This window comes from Ipomoea triloba, chromosome 11 (assembly GCF_003576645.1).
Source record: "Ipomoea triloba cultivar NCNSP0323 chromosome 11, ASM357664v1".
Taxonomy (NCBI): Eukaryota; Viridiplantae; Streptophyta; class Magnoliopsida; order Solanales; family Convolvulaceae; genus Ipomoea; species Ipomoea triloba.
This window is the reverse complement of record NC_044926.1, coordinates 526,442-541,808: the sequence shown is the minus strand read 5'-3', so window position 1 is coordinate 541,808 and position 15,367 is coordinate 526,442. Positions and strand designations below refer to the sequence as shown.

At 39.1% G+C, this 15,367-nt stretch overlaps 2 protein-coding genes across 7 annotated transcripts; one reads left to right on the top strand and one right to left on the bottom strand.

The window, feature by feature from the left end:
- Window positions 1-1,260: 1,260 nt before the first annotated feature.
- Window positions 1,261-12,682, top strand: LOC115996633. Of its 6 annotated transcripts, XM_031235962.1 has the most exons (21): window positions 1,261-2,245; window positions 2,795-3,340; window positions 3,450-3,476; window positions 3,586-3,612; window positions 3,722-3,844; window positions 3,921-4,863; window positions 6,043-7,049; window positions 7,166-7,282; window positions 7,399-7,581; window positions 7,696-7,758; window positions 8,378-8,449; window positions 8,577-8,825; window positions 9,114-9,233; window positions 9,747-9,806; window positions 10,141-10,181; window positions 10,525-10,602; window positions 10,700-10,784; window positions 11,386-11,583; window positions 11,801-11,946; window positions 12,111-12,275; window positions 12,392-12,682. In XM_031235962.1, the coding sequence occupies exons 1-18, from the start codon at window positions 1,376-1,378 to the stop codon at window positions 11,536-11,538; spliced, it is 4,764 nt and encodes a 1,587-aa protein (XP_031091822.1). In that variant the 5' UTR covers window positions 1,261-1,375; the 3' UTR covers window positions 11,539-11,583; window positions 11,801-11,946; window positions 12,111-12,275; window positions 12,392-12,682. The 6 variants fall into 6 exon arrangements, with proteins under 6 accessions (XP_031091822.1, XP_031091824.1, XP_031091823.1 ...); XM_031235964.1 differs by lacking the exon at window positions 3,450-3,476; XM_031235963.1 differs by lacking the exon at window positions 3,586-3,612.
- LOC115996634 (scarecrow-like protein 6) lies at window positions 12,643-14,576 on the bottom strand. The gene has a single exon (XM_031235968.1). The coding sequence runs from the start codon at window positions 14,497-14,499 to the stop codon at window positions 12,805-12,807; it is 1,695 nt and encodes a 564-aa protein (XP_031091828.1). The 5' UTR covers window positions 14,500-14,576; the 3' UTR covers window positions 12,643-12,804.
- Window positions 14,577-15,367: the final 791 nt, after the last annotated feature.

Below are 15,367 nucleotides of genomic sequence, written 5' to 3'. Positions count from 1 at the left end.
ATTTTCTTTGTGTATTAAGTGATTACTCTTATGTGTAATAATTTGTAAATCACGCGATAGATTACAATGGGTGTACATTCAATAACTCTTGTTACCATATATAGCTCACAAAACCACACGAGTTTACACGAGTAAATATTGTTTACTTGTAAATCATAATAAATGTAAACTGCATTATAAGAGAGTATTGACAATTGATATAACAAATCTTGACTGTATGCAATACAAACTACATCTAGGTCGGATTGGTCAATAATACTTAGGCTATAATCCGATTGAATGAGATATGTGACTTGAGTAACATAATAGTAGGTTAGAGGTTTCAGAGCCTTCTTTTGCTATTAGCAAACAACCAAAAGTCCCCTATCTCCTGCATTTAATGCGGTTTTTATAGTGGAGCTAGGGGCAAATTCTGGGCTCTCAGCATGGCAAGCACGTGATGTGTATGCACCTGGCCCTTGCCGAACGGGATTGGAACCGTACATGTGGAGGCGAGATGTTCTTTATCACCGCAGCGCAATGAGGCATAATGATCGGCCAGGGCTCTTGAGGTCAATACAAGATATTAGCAGGGTCTATCCGGGGAGCAGATCGTGAGGTCAGGATGTGCGACCTTCCGATCGGGTTCCGGTCGGTCTGAACTCTGGCCCGTTTGTGCACTCTCCCCGACTGGTCACATGGATCCCAGTTTCCGAAGAGTATTCCCTATCACAATCATCATATTTTACGTGTACAAATATTGTCATTAATGCATGTAGCACATTTCACTAATAAAAAATAATTATTTGGAAATAACCTCAGTCAAGCTATTCATTTAATATCACTGTAAGATTACAAAATTGACTCTCAACTGGAGTGAATTATTGGCCTTTTTGAATCGTACTTGTTAACTATGGACAACCTATATTAATTTACCTTATTGTGGTAATTTACTGAGTGTAAATAATTTGATAGTTGTTATGAATTTCTCTCGTGATCCTTTAACGAATAGAGTCAATTTGCCAAACAATGTTAAATCACAAGTTGATTAAACTGTCATTTAACACATGAACCATCCTTTATCTCACAAAAGTTGACCGAATAGTTAACTTACTAACTTGCCTTGTTAAGTTGTTTATCATTTACCCACTACAGTCTCGTGACAATGTAATTAAAAAAATAAATTTAACAATAAAATGCTTAAATAATTAACCTGCGGTCTAGAACAATCAAAATGTATGCCAAAAATGGTAATTAAACAAAAAAGACATAGGACTCGGACCGCAATCATTCGGTTGTCTTCCTTGTTCAATTAGCTCGCGTTCTCTCTCTCTCCCTCCATTTTTCCATTCTCTGCAAAACCGATCACCAACATCGCAGGCGACGCCGACTATAAATGCGCTGTTCGAAACCTAATCTCCTCTGCAATAACATGACAAATTCCAAGCAGCAGCTCATTGACTCACTCACCTCCCACATTTCTCTCTACAATTCACACTCCTCACCCTCATCCACTTCCTCGAACCCTAATCCCAGATCATCCATTCTAAAATGGTTCTCATCGCTCACGGTTCACCAGCGCCAGGCTTATCTCACTACCGTCGACTCCAATTTCACGCAGCTCCTCTTCCGGATGCTCCGCAAGCTCAAATCCAACGGCCATGGCTTCTTCATTATCCTCCCCGATATTCCCGACGGCTCCGCAGGTAGCAGTCTTCCCAGCGTCTGTTTTCGGAAGTCACAGGGACTGTTATCTCGAGTTGCGGAGAAGAATGAGGCCGAGAGGTTGATTCGAGATTCTGTTCGGCTTTTTGGCTCGAAAGAAGGGGAGGGAATCATGGATGCGTGTTCGTCTTCGTGTTCAGCTAATTGTTTAGATTCTTTAACTGTGAGCGAGGATCTTGTGGGAAGCGTGGATGCGTTTGTGGGGGCTATGGATGGCGTTTCAAACGGGGGGTTTTTGAGGGGGGAGGAAAGCTGTATTGGCTCGGAATGGGTGGAACTGGACTGGTTGAAGGCGAAAGGGTATTATAGTGTAGAGGCATTTATGGCAAATAGGTTGGAGGTGACATTAAGGTTGTCGTGGTTGAATTGCACTAATGGTAAGAAGAGAGGTGTTAAGTTGAAAGATAAAGTGAATTCTGCCGGTGTAGCTGCAAATACATTTTGGAGGAAGAAGGGGTGTGTAGACTGGTGGGAAAAGCTGGACGAAGCAACAAAAGAGAAGGTGTTTAAAACAGCTTTGGGGAAAGTGGCCAAATCTCTGGTACTTATGCTAGAAGCTTACTCTTGTTTATGCACCTACATTTCTCTTTTGCAATTCTAATTGTACAATATTTCAATCTCTTGGATAATGACATTCATGCCTACTTTTTTCACCTAGGAGGTGAAAATTTTGGATTGAATTATTCCACTTTTAGTTCTCAACTATGAGGAGTGAGAGCTAACAGGATTCAAATGCTTTGAAAGGAAATTAGGTGGAGGTGTGAGCAGAAATGTACCTTATTCTTTAAAGGAAAGATTTGATCTGTTTTCTTTTTGGGTAGAAATTGCACATGCCAGTTCAATAAGAAATTGATTATGAATTCACCTATAGTCTTTTGGTTGGGGATGCGGGCTTATGGCTGAAGAAACTTCATTGGAGCCTAATTCAATGCTAGATTCTTAGGGCGAGATTACCAAATTCAGCTGCGTGTGCCCTTTGAATTTTGAGATTTATCATCTTCAACTTTTGTAGTTCTACATTGTCATATAGGGTTCCCTTTGCTTATTATACCTTTCAGGCTTGAATATTTTGACTCCTATATTATCTCAGGCTGCAGAGATTGTGAAAGGAAGAAAAGATGTACTCGATGATAATGTGTGGCACTGTGGCAATGAAGTTGATCTACTATTTAGGTGCAACGCTACTACGTCATATCATGAAAGCCCTGCCAATTTCAGTGGGACTGGTGAAGGTTCTCTATGGAACAAAATCCCTACATCGGTGTCTGGGATGCCATCATCCTTGATTTGTATACTTAGAGGTTTATCTGTTCTTCAGAATATTTCCACCGTGTTATTTGAATTTCAACATACTTATTATGAAAGAGAGAGACTGCACTTTAGCTCCTTAGAATCTATTAGCTCCATTTCTGATTGTATATTAAGAAAGTTGCGAGTTGTACTTACGGTTATCTCACTCGAGTGTACTAAAGTTGAATTACTAGATGATGGAAAATTAAATTCCTCTTTAAAGAAAAACAAGGAGAAACTTGGCCCCGGAAACAATAAGAAAAGCCGGAAGAACCGTAAAGTTAAAAAGCCAAATCCTGTTCCAAAGCTCACTACGGATGATGTTGCATTAATGAAATCTCCTCAGGTACCACTCTATATCTCTATTCTTTTGGACTCCATAATTTGGTGAAGAATAAATGCTTCAGTTAATATTCCTGATTTAGAAAATAAAAAAATAAATGGTTTCTTTCCAGGATGATGGATTAATGAAATCTCCTCAGGTACCACCCTATATCTCTATTCTTTTGGACTCCATAATTTGGTGAAGAATAAATGCTTCAGTTAATATTCCTGATTTAGAAAATAAAAAAATAAATGGTTTCTTTCCAGGATGATGGATTAATGAAATCTCCTCAGGTACCACCCTATATCTCTATTCTTTTGGACTCCATAATTTGGTGAAGAATAAATGCTTCAGTTAATATTCCTGATTTAGAAAATAAAAAAATAAATGGTTTCTTTCCAGGATGATGGATTTCAATTAGCCCGTGGTGAAGATGGACATATTTGCACATCAAGTGGCTTGGATAATAAACTTGAACAGATGGACTTTGATAGAGACACTATTCCTTCAACACTTCGCACGGTTGTATGTGTCTTTTCAATATGGATCATCTATGTTTTTTTCTGATGTGAATAATTTGTGACTGGTTGGCTATCACCAGGGAAATGGAAAAGGGCAAAATACTAATTCTGTTCAAAGCGTCTCTAGGAAGAAGAGAGGAAGAAGTAAGCGTAAAAACCCTAGCTCCAAAATTTCAGCAGAAGCTGGCAATTGTGAGATAAATTGTGCCAGACCTTCCACTCTATCTGAAGATGGGCATACAACATCTGCTTGCATATCTGAAAATTCAGTTGTTGAGAATTTGTCAAAAGTTGTTGCTAATGAGGTTCACAATGTTGAACCAATTTCAAGCTGTTCTGGGGCCGTGCAGATGGACAGTACAGCACAACTCACCAAGGGATGCCATTCAACTGGTTGTGCAGAAGGCAGCAAGAATCCTGCTTCGTTGCTCTGTCAGACCACGGAGAGTATGGTAGAAAATAAAAGTTCAGCTGTTGCATTGGAAACCACAAATCAAAATATTAATTCTGGTGTAACTTCTGTGATACCTGTGATTGAATTTGGTAACAATCTTGTAACCCATGATATGAGCAATGGAAATTGTAATGGCGTAAATAGAAAGAGCAGGAAACATGGTGTAACAGGAAAGCAAACCAAAGTTGGTGGAAGTATTGATGTTTATAATAGTGGGCCTGCAAATGCTTCAACTTACCTTTCTTATGAATGGCCCAGTGTAGCTCCTATCCACTTCCCATCCGGTAATTCACATCTCCCACCAGCCACCGATAGACTGCATCTGGATGTTAGTCACAACTGGCAAAGTCATTATCACCAATCTTATGTACGTACTGTACATCATGTGAGAAATTCCTCAATTGAATCAGGGCGTACTGGAATTATATCTAGGCCTTTAGCAATGAGTCTTGATTGGCCCCCTATATTACGTGGTGTTAATGGGGTTACTCCATCTGTCACCTGCCATTATGATACTGGATTTATCTCAAGGAGACCTTCTTCTTTTCAACAGGACTTGGCAACACAAGGCATTNGAAAATAAAAAAATAAATGGTTTCTTTCCAGGATGATGGATTTCAATTAGCCCGTGGTGAAGATGGACATATTTGCACATCAAGTGGCTTGGATAATAAACTTGAACAGATGGACTTTGATAGAGACACTATTCCTTCAACACTTCGCACGGTTGTATGTGTCTTTTCAATATGGATCATCTATGTTTTTTTCTGATGTGAATAATTTGTGACTGGTTGGCTATCACCAGGGAAATGGAAAAGGGCAAAATACTAATTCTGTTCAAAGCGTCTCTAGGAAGAAGAGAGGAAGAAGTAAGCGTAAAAACCCTAGCTCCAAAATTTCAGCAGAAGCTGGCAATTGTGAGATAAATTGTGCCAGACCTTCCACTCTATCTGAAGATGGGCATACAACATCTGCTTGCATATCTGAAAATTCAGTTGTTGAGAATTTGTCAAAAGTTGTTGCTAATGAGGTTCACAATGTTGAACCAATTTCAAGCTGTTCTGGGGCCGTGCAGATGGACAGTACAGCACAACTCACCAAGGGATGCCATTCAACTGGTTGTGCAGAAGGCAGCAAGAATCCTGCTTCGTTGCTCTGTCAGACCACGGAGAGTATGGTAGAAAATAAAAGTTCAGCTGTTGCATTGGAAACCACAAATCAAAATATTAATTCTGGTGTAACTTCTGTGATACCTGTGATTGAATTTGGTAACAATCTTGTAACCCATGATATGAGCAATGGAAATTGTAATGGCGTAAATAGAAAGAGCAGGAAACATGGTGTAACAGGAAAGCAAACCAAAGTTGGTGGAAGTATTGATGTTTATAATAGTGGGCCTGCAAATGCTTCAACTTACCTTTCTTATGAATGGCCCAGTGTAGCTCCTATCCACTTCCCATCCGGTAATTCACATCTCCCACCAGCCACCGATAGACTGCATCTGGATGTTAGTCACAACTGGCAAAGTCATTATCACCAATCTTATGTACGTACTGTACATCATGTGAGAAATTCCTCAATTGAATCAGGGCGTACTGGAATTATATCTAGGCCTTTAGCAATGAGTCTTGATTGGCCCCCTATATTACGTGGTGTTAATGGGGTTACTCCATCTGTCACCTGCCATTATGATACTGGATTTATCTCAAGGAGACCTTCTTCTTTTCAACAGGACTTGGCAACACAAGGCATTCATTGCAATGCAATGAGTGCTGATGATGAAAGGGTGTATTCTGGTGAATTCTTTGATTTTTCTGATCATACAAATACACAGGAAGTGTGTGATGAACATGATAATCACCAAATGTCAGAAGAAGAGTTAGAGGTCCATGGTCTTTCTGGAGTGGATTATAATCAATACTTTGGTGGTGGTGTTATGTACTGGAATCCTTCTGATTATCTGGGGACCAGCTTTTCACGTCCTCCCTCTCTTAGTTCAGATGATAGTTCATGGGCTTGGCGAGAGGCAGATATGAGTAGGGCTGTTGATGATATGGTTGCATTCTCTTCCTCTTACAGTACAAATGGCTTGACTTCACCTTCTGCTACTTCCTTTTGCTCTCCTTTTGATCCTTTAGGTTCTGGAGCTCTCAGTTATGTTATACCAGGAAGTGAAGTTAATAGTGGCAAGGTTCCCCAATCCTCATCGACACCAACAGATCTAGTGGGAGAGGAGAATGCTTCAGCTTCCTTGTCCAATATGTCTGTTGATAGTGAGACAAAGGCTGGGGATACACTCCCATACCCCATTCTAAGACCAATTATCATCCCAAATATGTCTAGGGAAAGATCAAGATCTGATTTTAGGCGTAGTCATGATCGTACAAGTCCTTGCATTCCTCCCAGTAGGCAAGAGCAACCCCGGATCAAGAGGCCACCGTCACCTGTGGTCCTTTGTGTTCCACGTGCCCCTCGATTACCTCCTCCTTCTCCTGTTGGTGATTCAAGAAGACACAGAGTTCCAACTGTTCGCTCTGGTAGCTCCAGTCCTAGGCATTGGGGTATGAAGGGCTGGCTTCATGATGGAATTAACTTTGAAGAAGCTTGTATACGCATGGATGGGAGTGAAGTTGTTTGGCCATCATCTTGGAGAAGTAAAAACTTTTCAGGTCATCAGTTAACACAGCCTCTGACCGGAGCTTTACTGCAAGATCACCTAATTGCGTTATCGCAGTTAACTCGTGATCAGGAGCATGTAAATATCTTTTGAACATCTTGTTTATTTCTGCTGGCTTTGTTGCAGCAAGTTCCTACTCTTTCTCTCCTCTCTATGGGGTAAAGGGTTTAACTTTTTTCTTTTCCCATTTCCAGCCAGATGTTTCATTTCCTGTACAACCTCCTGAAATGCCAAACTGCTCTGCTGAAAAGGCATCTCTCAGTTTGATCCACAATCACCTTCATGATGAAATTGATGCATTTTGTAAACAGGTATGGTGCTAAGTAGTACTCTCAGCAGCTGGTAATTTGATTGAAGTTTGACACAAACCTTTATTTCTATGACTTGTACCTGATTACTTATTTCATGCTCTATGATGATACCTAAGGTTGCTGCTGAGAATTTGATCAGGAAACCTTACATTAATTGGGCCGTGAAGCGTGTTACACGGTCTCTACAAGTCTTATGGCCCAGATCTAGGACAAACATCTTTGGTTCAAATGCAACAGGTCTGTCACTTCCTTCAAGTGATGTCGACCTAGTGGTCTGTCTTCCTCCAGTTAGAAATTTGGTGAGTTTATTTTCTGTTTTCTTTAATCTTGCTAACTATGGCATTTTTTGCCCCTCCTGGGGAGGCTAAAAAAAAAAGAAAAAGAGAGGAAGCCTCATGGCAGTCATTTTCCAGGAACCTATTAAAGAAGCTGGTATCTTGGAGGGGCGTAATGGTATCAAAGAAACATGCCTTCAGGTAATTCAGAACATGTACAAACTATCAGTGCCTAATCTTTATGATGAGATGTGAATTTTGCTTTACTAGTGCTATCACTAATAATGGATGCTTGAAATAGTATTTTTTCTTTTTTCCTTTGATGAGCATTTTCCTTTTCCTTTAATAGTTTTCCATAACATAGGCTGCAAATATAAAGCCGCATTAATCTTTATGATGAGCATTTTCCTTTTCCTTTAATAGTTTTCCATGAACATAGGCTGCAAATATAAAGCAGAAGCAATATCATCCTTGTATAGTTAGATCAATTGACTACCCCAAATATTAGTGTCGAGTGTTCATGCCATTGGGTTAACAGTTTGTAACCTGGGAAGATAAACCTTCACAAGGAATATGTACATATTTAATATGTCATAACCATAATATAATCTAAAATGTAGAGAGCCGCCCATTCTCATTGGATTCCAGGCACTTCCTCAGTTGTATTTTCATTTTATATGATGTTTAGATAATGACCACCCCCCAAGAAAAAAAAATTACGTAAACATTTTTAAAAAATATGATTCCCATTTATCATTGCCCAGTTTGGTTTAGATATTGTTTTTTGGAGATGGAATTTTGACACTGAGTTAATCTGCAGCATGCAGCAAGATATCTTGCTAATCAGGAGTGGGTTAAAAATGATTCCCTCAAGATTGTGGAGAATACTGCTGTAATGCCCCTTCTCCTTTCTGAGTTTGCTTGTTCTTTAATTCTCCCATTTTTCCTCTGTCTCTCTGTTTACAAAATGTTCAGACGTTTATGCATACCAATCTTATGTTGTAACATTCTTCTTTCAGATACCTATTATTATGCTTGTGGTGGAAGTTCCTCATGATTTCATTACCTCATCTTCTTCACATTCCCAAACACCAGAAGCCCAGACAATCAGTGAAGGCAATCCTTTTCAGGCTGATGGTACAAGTTCTGAGAGCTCTACCTCACCAAAATGGCCCAAGATGAATGACTCTGGCAAGGATGTAAAATCAGTCCGTCTTGACATTAGTTTCAAATCACCATCACATACAGGACTGCAGACCTCTGAGCTGGTAACTACTGTCTATGGACAATTGGACATCCTTCATCTGCCTAGAGATGAACTTAGATATTGTATTATCTTTGTTTTTCTTGCTCTGTTATTCTGTTTAGTATCATCTATTTGTCCATGTCTGTATTGCCCTTCCTTTTTGTTGAGAGGTTCCGTAGTCTTTATTTGATCTGACTTATCAAAGGCTGAATGGGTTATTTTACCAATTTTTAATATGGTTTTATTTCTCTTAGTCAATTCACTCAATTGCAATGAATTTGAGATCTTCCCTTTCTTCTGTTGGTGATAGGTTAAAGAGCTTACTGAACAATTTCCTGCTGCAAAACCTCTTGCTTTGGTATTAAAACAGTTTTTGGCAGATCGAAGTCTGGACCAATCGTATTCTGGTGGTCTAAGTTCTTATTGTCTGGTAAGTATCTATTGTCAGTAATGATCGTGTAGTAGTTGCTTAACTTTCCACAAATTTCCTGAAGTTATCAACTTATCATTCTTCTGAACTTTTAAATTTATGGTCTCCTATGTTCAATCCACTCTTTCAAAAGCCCAGTTGGTAGACTGGAAAACAGTTGATAGACCAGTTTTCTGGTGAGGGTGTGTCTCCAAAACTGCTTTGATAAAAAAATGCTTTATTGTGTATGAATTGTCCAAACTGTTTTGTTGAACCATTAAAATGTGAAACTGAACAGTGTAAATCGAACCTGGGAAATCCACTTCATTTAGACAAATATGCTTCCCTAAGATTTGATCTTATGTTAATTAGTTAACCAGAAAGAGGATGAAATGTGCAGATTCATATTCTAACTTAGATCTCACAGATCTACATCATCATGTGATTGACTGGTTTCTATTTTCTTTCTTGGTAATCATGCAATATTCTTTTTTAGGGGAGAAAAATAATTGTTTTTTCTTCACTATTTGACAGGTATTACTGATAACAAGGTTTTTGCAGCATGAGCATCATCATGGTCGCTCCACTATCCAAGTACAGTTCTATACTATTTGATCCCTCCTTAATGTCGGCTCCTTTCTCTCTACTCAGTTCTAACTAGGTTTATGGTGTTGATATTGTGACAAGTCTTATGTCCTCTAGGCACTGCAATAATATATGCTTAACATTATTAATGAGTTCGAACAAAAGGATAATTGTAATTCCAAAGTATATAGGCTTTGCATAAATGACGATGACATTGTGAGATTTAGATGGATTATTAGCTTCTGTCTGCTTTGTTGTGTTAACAATACTACCTCAACACTGAAATTATTCTTGAAGTGTTAGCAATGCTGAATTGCTGACAACTTTCGTTGAATTTTTGTAGAATTATGGAAGCCTGCTGATGGATTTTCTCTATTTCTTTGGGTAAGTTGGGTGCTTTTATATTATCATGGATTTTTCAGTAGCACATTATCTTCATTGTTTTCCTTCTGGTAGCATTAGTTATTGCTCTCCTTCTCATGACATTTAAAGACAAGGAAATAAAGTGGCCACCTTGAAGGTAGTGAGAGTGGTATTGGCTGACCTGCTCCCCAAAAGGAACATAAGAAGATAATGGTTAACTGGTTGATGCAGTTCTCTTCCAAATTACTATTATTTCTTTCCCATTCTCACTCTTAAAAAAGGAAACCTCCAAAATGAAAAGATAAAAAAGAAAACTATAGAGTACATTCTTACCAGAGATGTTGATAAGCTTTCTTTGTGTTAGGAATGTTTTTGATCCTCGTCAAATGCGTGTCTCGATACAGGGTAGCGGCTTGTACATAAATAGGGAAAGGGGGTACAGGTAACAAAAGAATCTTCTAATTTTATCGGCAGAGGCTTGAGATAAGTAAAGTTTCCTAATAATCTCTATTCACTATGATCTACCAAATTTTTTGCAGCATTGATCCAATTTATATAGATGACCCACTTTTTCCCACCAATAATGTGGGTCGGAATTGCTTTCGTATACATCAATGCATCAAGGTTAGCTGATATATATTTTTTCACTTAGTTATTGAGACTTTGAATATGAATTTTGTGCATTAGTGTTAATGATGAGCACAAATCTCTCGCTTTCTCTCTTTCAAGTATAGATGATTGGCATGATTTTTTAAATTTCCTTTGTTACATATGGAGTAGAATCTTATTGACTCTAGAACAGTAGGAATCACACGAGTTCAGTATACTTCAGAGAATGCTTGTATGCAATATAATGGATTAAAGGGGACCACTGTACTTCCCATTATGTAATGACTTAGTACTGGTCTTGTGTTATTGGTCTAGCTATAAAGCCAAGATGGTGAAAGCTTGTCATCCTAAACTCATATATTGAAACCAACCAACAACTCCCTCTCTCTCTTGCTCATATCTTGCACCAACTGAAAGTGGGTAGGAGAAAAATGTTAAATATTCTTAAAACCACTGTTCCTCAGTTTGCTATGAATCTGATTTCATCAAGTCAAATGGTTAGACTTGCTATTTAAAGTTTCTTATCAATAATAGAATAGAATAGAATAGAAAGATGGTTTCCTAAATCCAAGGGTATGCTGTCATAACATACTTGCACTGGATATTTTTGTTGCAGGCATTTGCTGATGCTTATTCTACTTTGGAAAGTGAGATTACATTGCTTCCTAGCAATGATGACTCGAGTGCAAGAATGCCTTCACTAAAGCTACTTCCTAAAGTTATTCCAAGCATTATGCAGTTGGAGGCTTTCCAATTATCAGGAGATTAACAATATACTTGAAATGTTTGCTAAATAGCTCGCCATGTTTCTGAGGCAAGCATGAGTACATTTCCTTTAAGCTTCTATAATGCTAATGTCCTAGTCCTGGTCTATAAGAAGTGATCTCTGACAGATTTAACTGTTTATAGTTCCCCCCCCCCCTCTATTTGTTATGTAAAGGGTATTGTTGTCAATTTCATCAATGTTCTCTTTAGCCTTGTACATATTGAAGTATGATCTCCTTTGTGAATCCTAATACAATTTGATGTAGGACGGCATATTGGAGTTGTGAGTGGTTGACCTCCTCCACCAAATGACCCTTCTCCTATTGCTTGCACATGGCTGTAATGTCTTCCCAGTGTTGTTGGAAGTAATGAAGACTTGGAGAAGTTCTAGTCACTCTCAAGCAGTCAACTGGTACTCCCTGCTCAACCATATTATCTTTCTTGGAAGCATATTCAGTTTGATTAATTTGAAGTTATAGGTTTTCAGGATCCGTTGTAGTCTGTTGTTATTAACAAATGAGAAAGAAACTGATTGAAAATTTCAGTTGTCATTTTAGTCGATTAATTTTTTCACAGTGCGAGTTGGTGGGGTACGCTTTGCTACAATGCCCAGATCACACGACATCTTGGGCCAAACTGCTCACATCTTGAATTGCGGTATCAATATCAGGCAGCAAGACTAGCTTCTGATTACATGTGGTGCCTGCACTTTCATACTCAAGAACTGCCTTATTTCGGATGGTGCATTTTCTTTCCCTTAACATCCATTCTTCAACCAAGTGTTCCCTTCCCCAGCTTTAAATATGAATTCTGTTTCTCTTCTCTATGGTAATTGCCCTATCCCGTTATTTTTGTAGCTATCCATCCGGGTGCTGTTATGATGTTCTATATGGGATGAAGAGGATATCATCAGTTTACCCAAACCTTGACCGGGTCAGGTTGTATCCTTATTTCCTTTTACATGGGAATATCCTATACAGAACAGAAGTGATAGAGTACGTTTTTCTTCATGATTGTACATGAACAGGCATGTTTAAGAAAGTGGATGTATCAGTTGTAACACTATTATTGTTCAGGCTAGAAGTTGAGCAATTAGCAAGCATATACATACACATATAAAGAGAAATAAATTTACAGTTTCAATTGTATCATTACATGACATGAAATATTTTCATATTTTATTTACTTTCCTAACCTTTGAAACAATCTGCCTAAGCCACAAAGATAATTGGAAGTGTTGAGATACTATCAAAACCCTGCTCTTCAGTCTTCAGCACCTCCAGGCAGATGCAGAGATCAACTCCTTTCGCTGCCAGCAAAGAACCAGAGAAGATTGCCTCTTCTCCACATGAAATCCCCCAACTGGAGTTCTTTTCAGCACACACTCAGCTTGGGATTCGGCGAAATTGCTGAAACTAAATGGGGTGAATCCAGACGACAAGAAAACAGTCCTCCAGTGTTGTGTTTGTGTTTTCTCAGGAGAATCAAACCGTGCAGTTACAGTTTTCTCGATTCCTGGTTGGATCAAGAACCTCTCAATCTTCTGCAGGGCGTCCGGATTCATGTTTACAGCGTCTAGAGACTCGAGAAGGTTGGAGCAGGAGTGAAGGGCGTGGATGATATGGTCGGGAAACGGGAGGTCAGTCCTGTCGCAGCCTCTCTCCACAGAAACCACAATTTTAGGCTGTAACTGCTTAACAAAGCTAAGAACCAGAGGGAGTGATACTTGTTGGTTTCTTGAAAGCCAACCAACTGGAAGGTTGACAGCAATGGCGGCTTCACTGTCACTGTCTGACCACGACGAGGAATTCAGATGATCAACACCCAGAGTTTCAAACTCAAATCCCATATTGAGTTCACTCGCAAACTGGACCAAATTGTCTCTGATAATCCCAAGCTCAAGCTGCTCCTGCTGCTTCAATGGAGATGCTAAAGCTGTAATTTTCAGGCTAGGTGTAGGTGTGCTGCCGTTCTTCAAGGCAAGCTCTTGCATGAGCGAAGCCCATTGCTCTCCATACCCAATATCGAAATCTACAATGTGAATTCTGTGAAACCCTTCCAAGACCTCAAGCAGGGCTTGGTTGGTGGTGAAATTGGCAAACTGTGGCAATGGTGAGACCTCAGAGAAAGATTTGTAGGCACCAATCTTGAAAACAAGGAGGCTAAAGGGTGAAGATGGAACAGTGGGTTTGGTGGCATGTGGGAGGAGGAGAGATTGCAAGGCTTCTTTAAAGTAGAAAGCTGCTCTGTGGAAAGGCTTGCCGATAGGAGAGAGATGATGATTGAGCCGCGCCAATATCTCCTGGGAGAGTACTGAATTCCCTGCCTGGATCAGCTCTGCGGTTTTGAATAGATGGTCGATTGTTTCGGGCACTCCGAGAGTCCCGGGGTTGTGTCTCTTTGTCGGCGGTGGCGTGCTGATGCTCTGATTCTCACTCTGATATGGATATGGCAGTGGCATGAAAAATGAAGGGCTCTGCAAGTGTTGTGGCTTCATATCTGAGCTATCAAGAAACGAAAGAAAAGATGGTGTTTGCAGGTTCGCCGGAAAACTTGAAGTGGGCAAGAAAGCACTGCCGGAGGAGGAGGAATCTGGGTCAGCTCCAAAGTTATGATCCCCGGCGTTGAATTCGTACTCTGCCTGGTCGCCACCCTGCAACAGCTTGCTCAAATTAGCCATAGATGGGTCATCTGCATCACCCGTTATCCAACGGAGCAGCGGCTCTTGCTCCTGCTCCTCTGGCGCCGTGGCGGTTGCTCCGCCGCTGATCTCCAACAACACTGGAACCGGCTGGAGGAGCTCAGATTCAGCTCCACCCATATCGCAGCTGGTAGCAGTGTTGCTATCTTGGAAGAACAAATTCCAACTTATTATTATTATTATTATTATTATTATTATTATCTTCTTCTTTCTACGGCGTAGAGTTGCAGTGTTGTTGAAGTAGTTTGGTTTTCCTTGTGACATCTGCCATGGATGCGTGCAACATAAAAAAGCAATAAAGTGTCCTCGATCCCCTTAGCTCTTCTCTCTCTTTTCTACAAATATTTGTTCTTTAATTTATCGCTACTAACAATATTTTATTTTATTTTATTTCTGTGCCTTAATTGTTGTTGTCTTCCATTCTTCATGGCTTCGGCCAGTTGACCAACTGCAAAACCACTATAACATGCCATCAATTAATCCATCTCTACACAAACTAATCTCGGTTTCACTAACATGATTTTTTTAATGACATAGGCATTACTTAATATAAGTTAATGAAACATTAAATGGTCATTAGTTTGATGAGTAAACATTTATCAATGACTTGTTGCCTTGTTGGTAGTGAAGTTGCCCTTAATAATTGAACTAACTATAATTAGTTGAACAGTAGGTTGAAAAGTCCAATTTTTGTTAATATGTTTGCTTACACATAATTATTATATAGAAATCAAATATATTGAGTATAATGTAGACAGTGACACTTTGATTAATAGTTGGAATCATTGATCTTCTTGTCAAACTATATGTATGTTCCATATAAAATCATTTTGTACTATATTATTGTACAATAATATACAATGTTTCTTTTGTGTAATTTGCGAGTTATTATATATAAATAGAGTTTACCCAATATAATACACACTCTTAGGTAGTCATTACAAGTTTCCCTTCTACCCAAAAAGAATTGAGACATGAATGATGACCTTAAGATCATTGAATAATAACAAGAGAAAATACATGTATATTGTGAATGATCGAATGATTCATTAATTTGAAATTGATCAACTGAATTGAATGACTCTACAGATGTCATCAAATCACTATTTTACAAAACCCAACATATGCATTA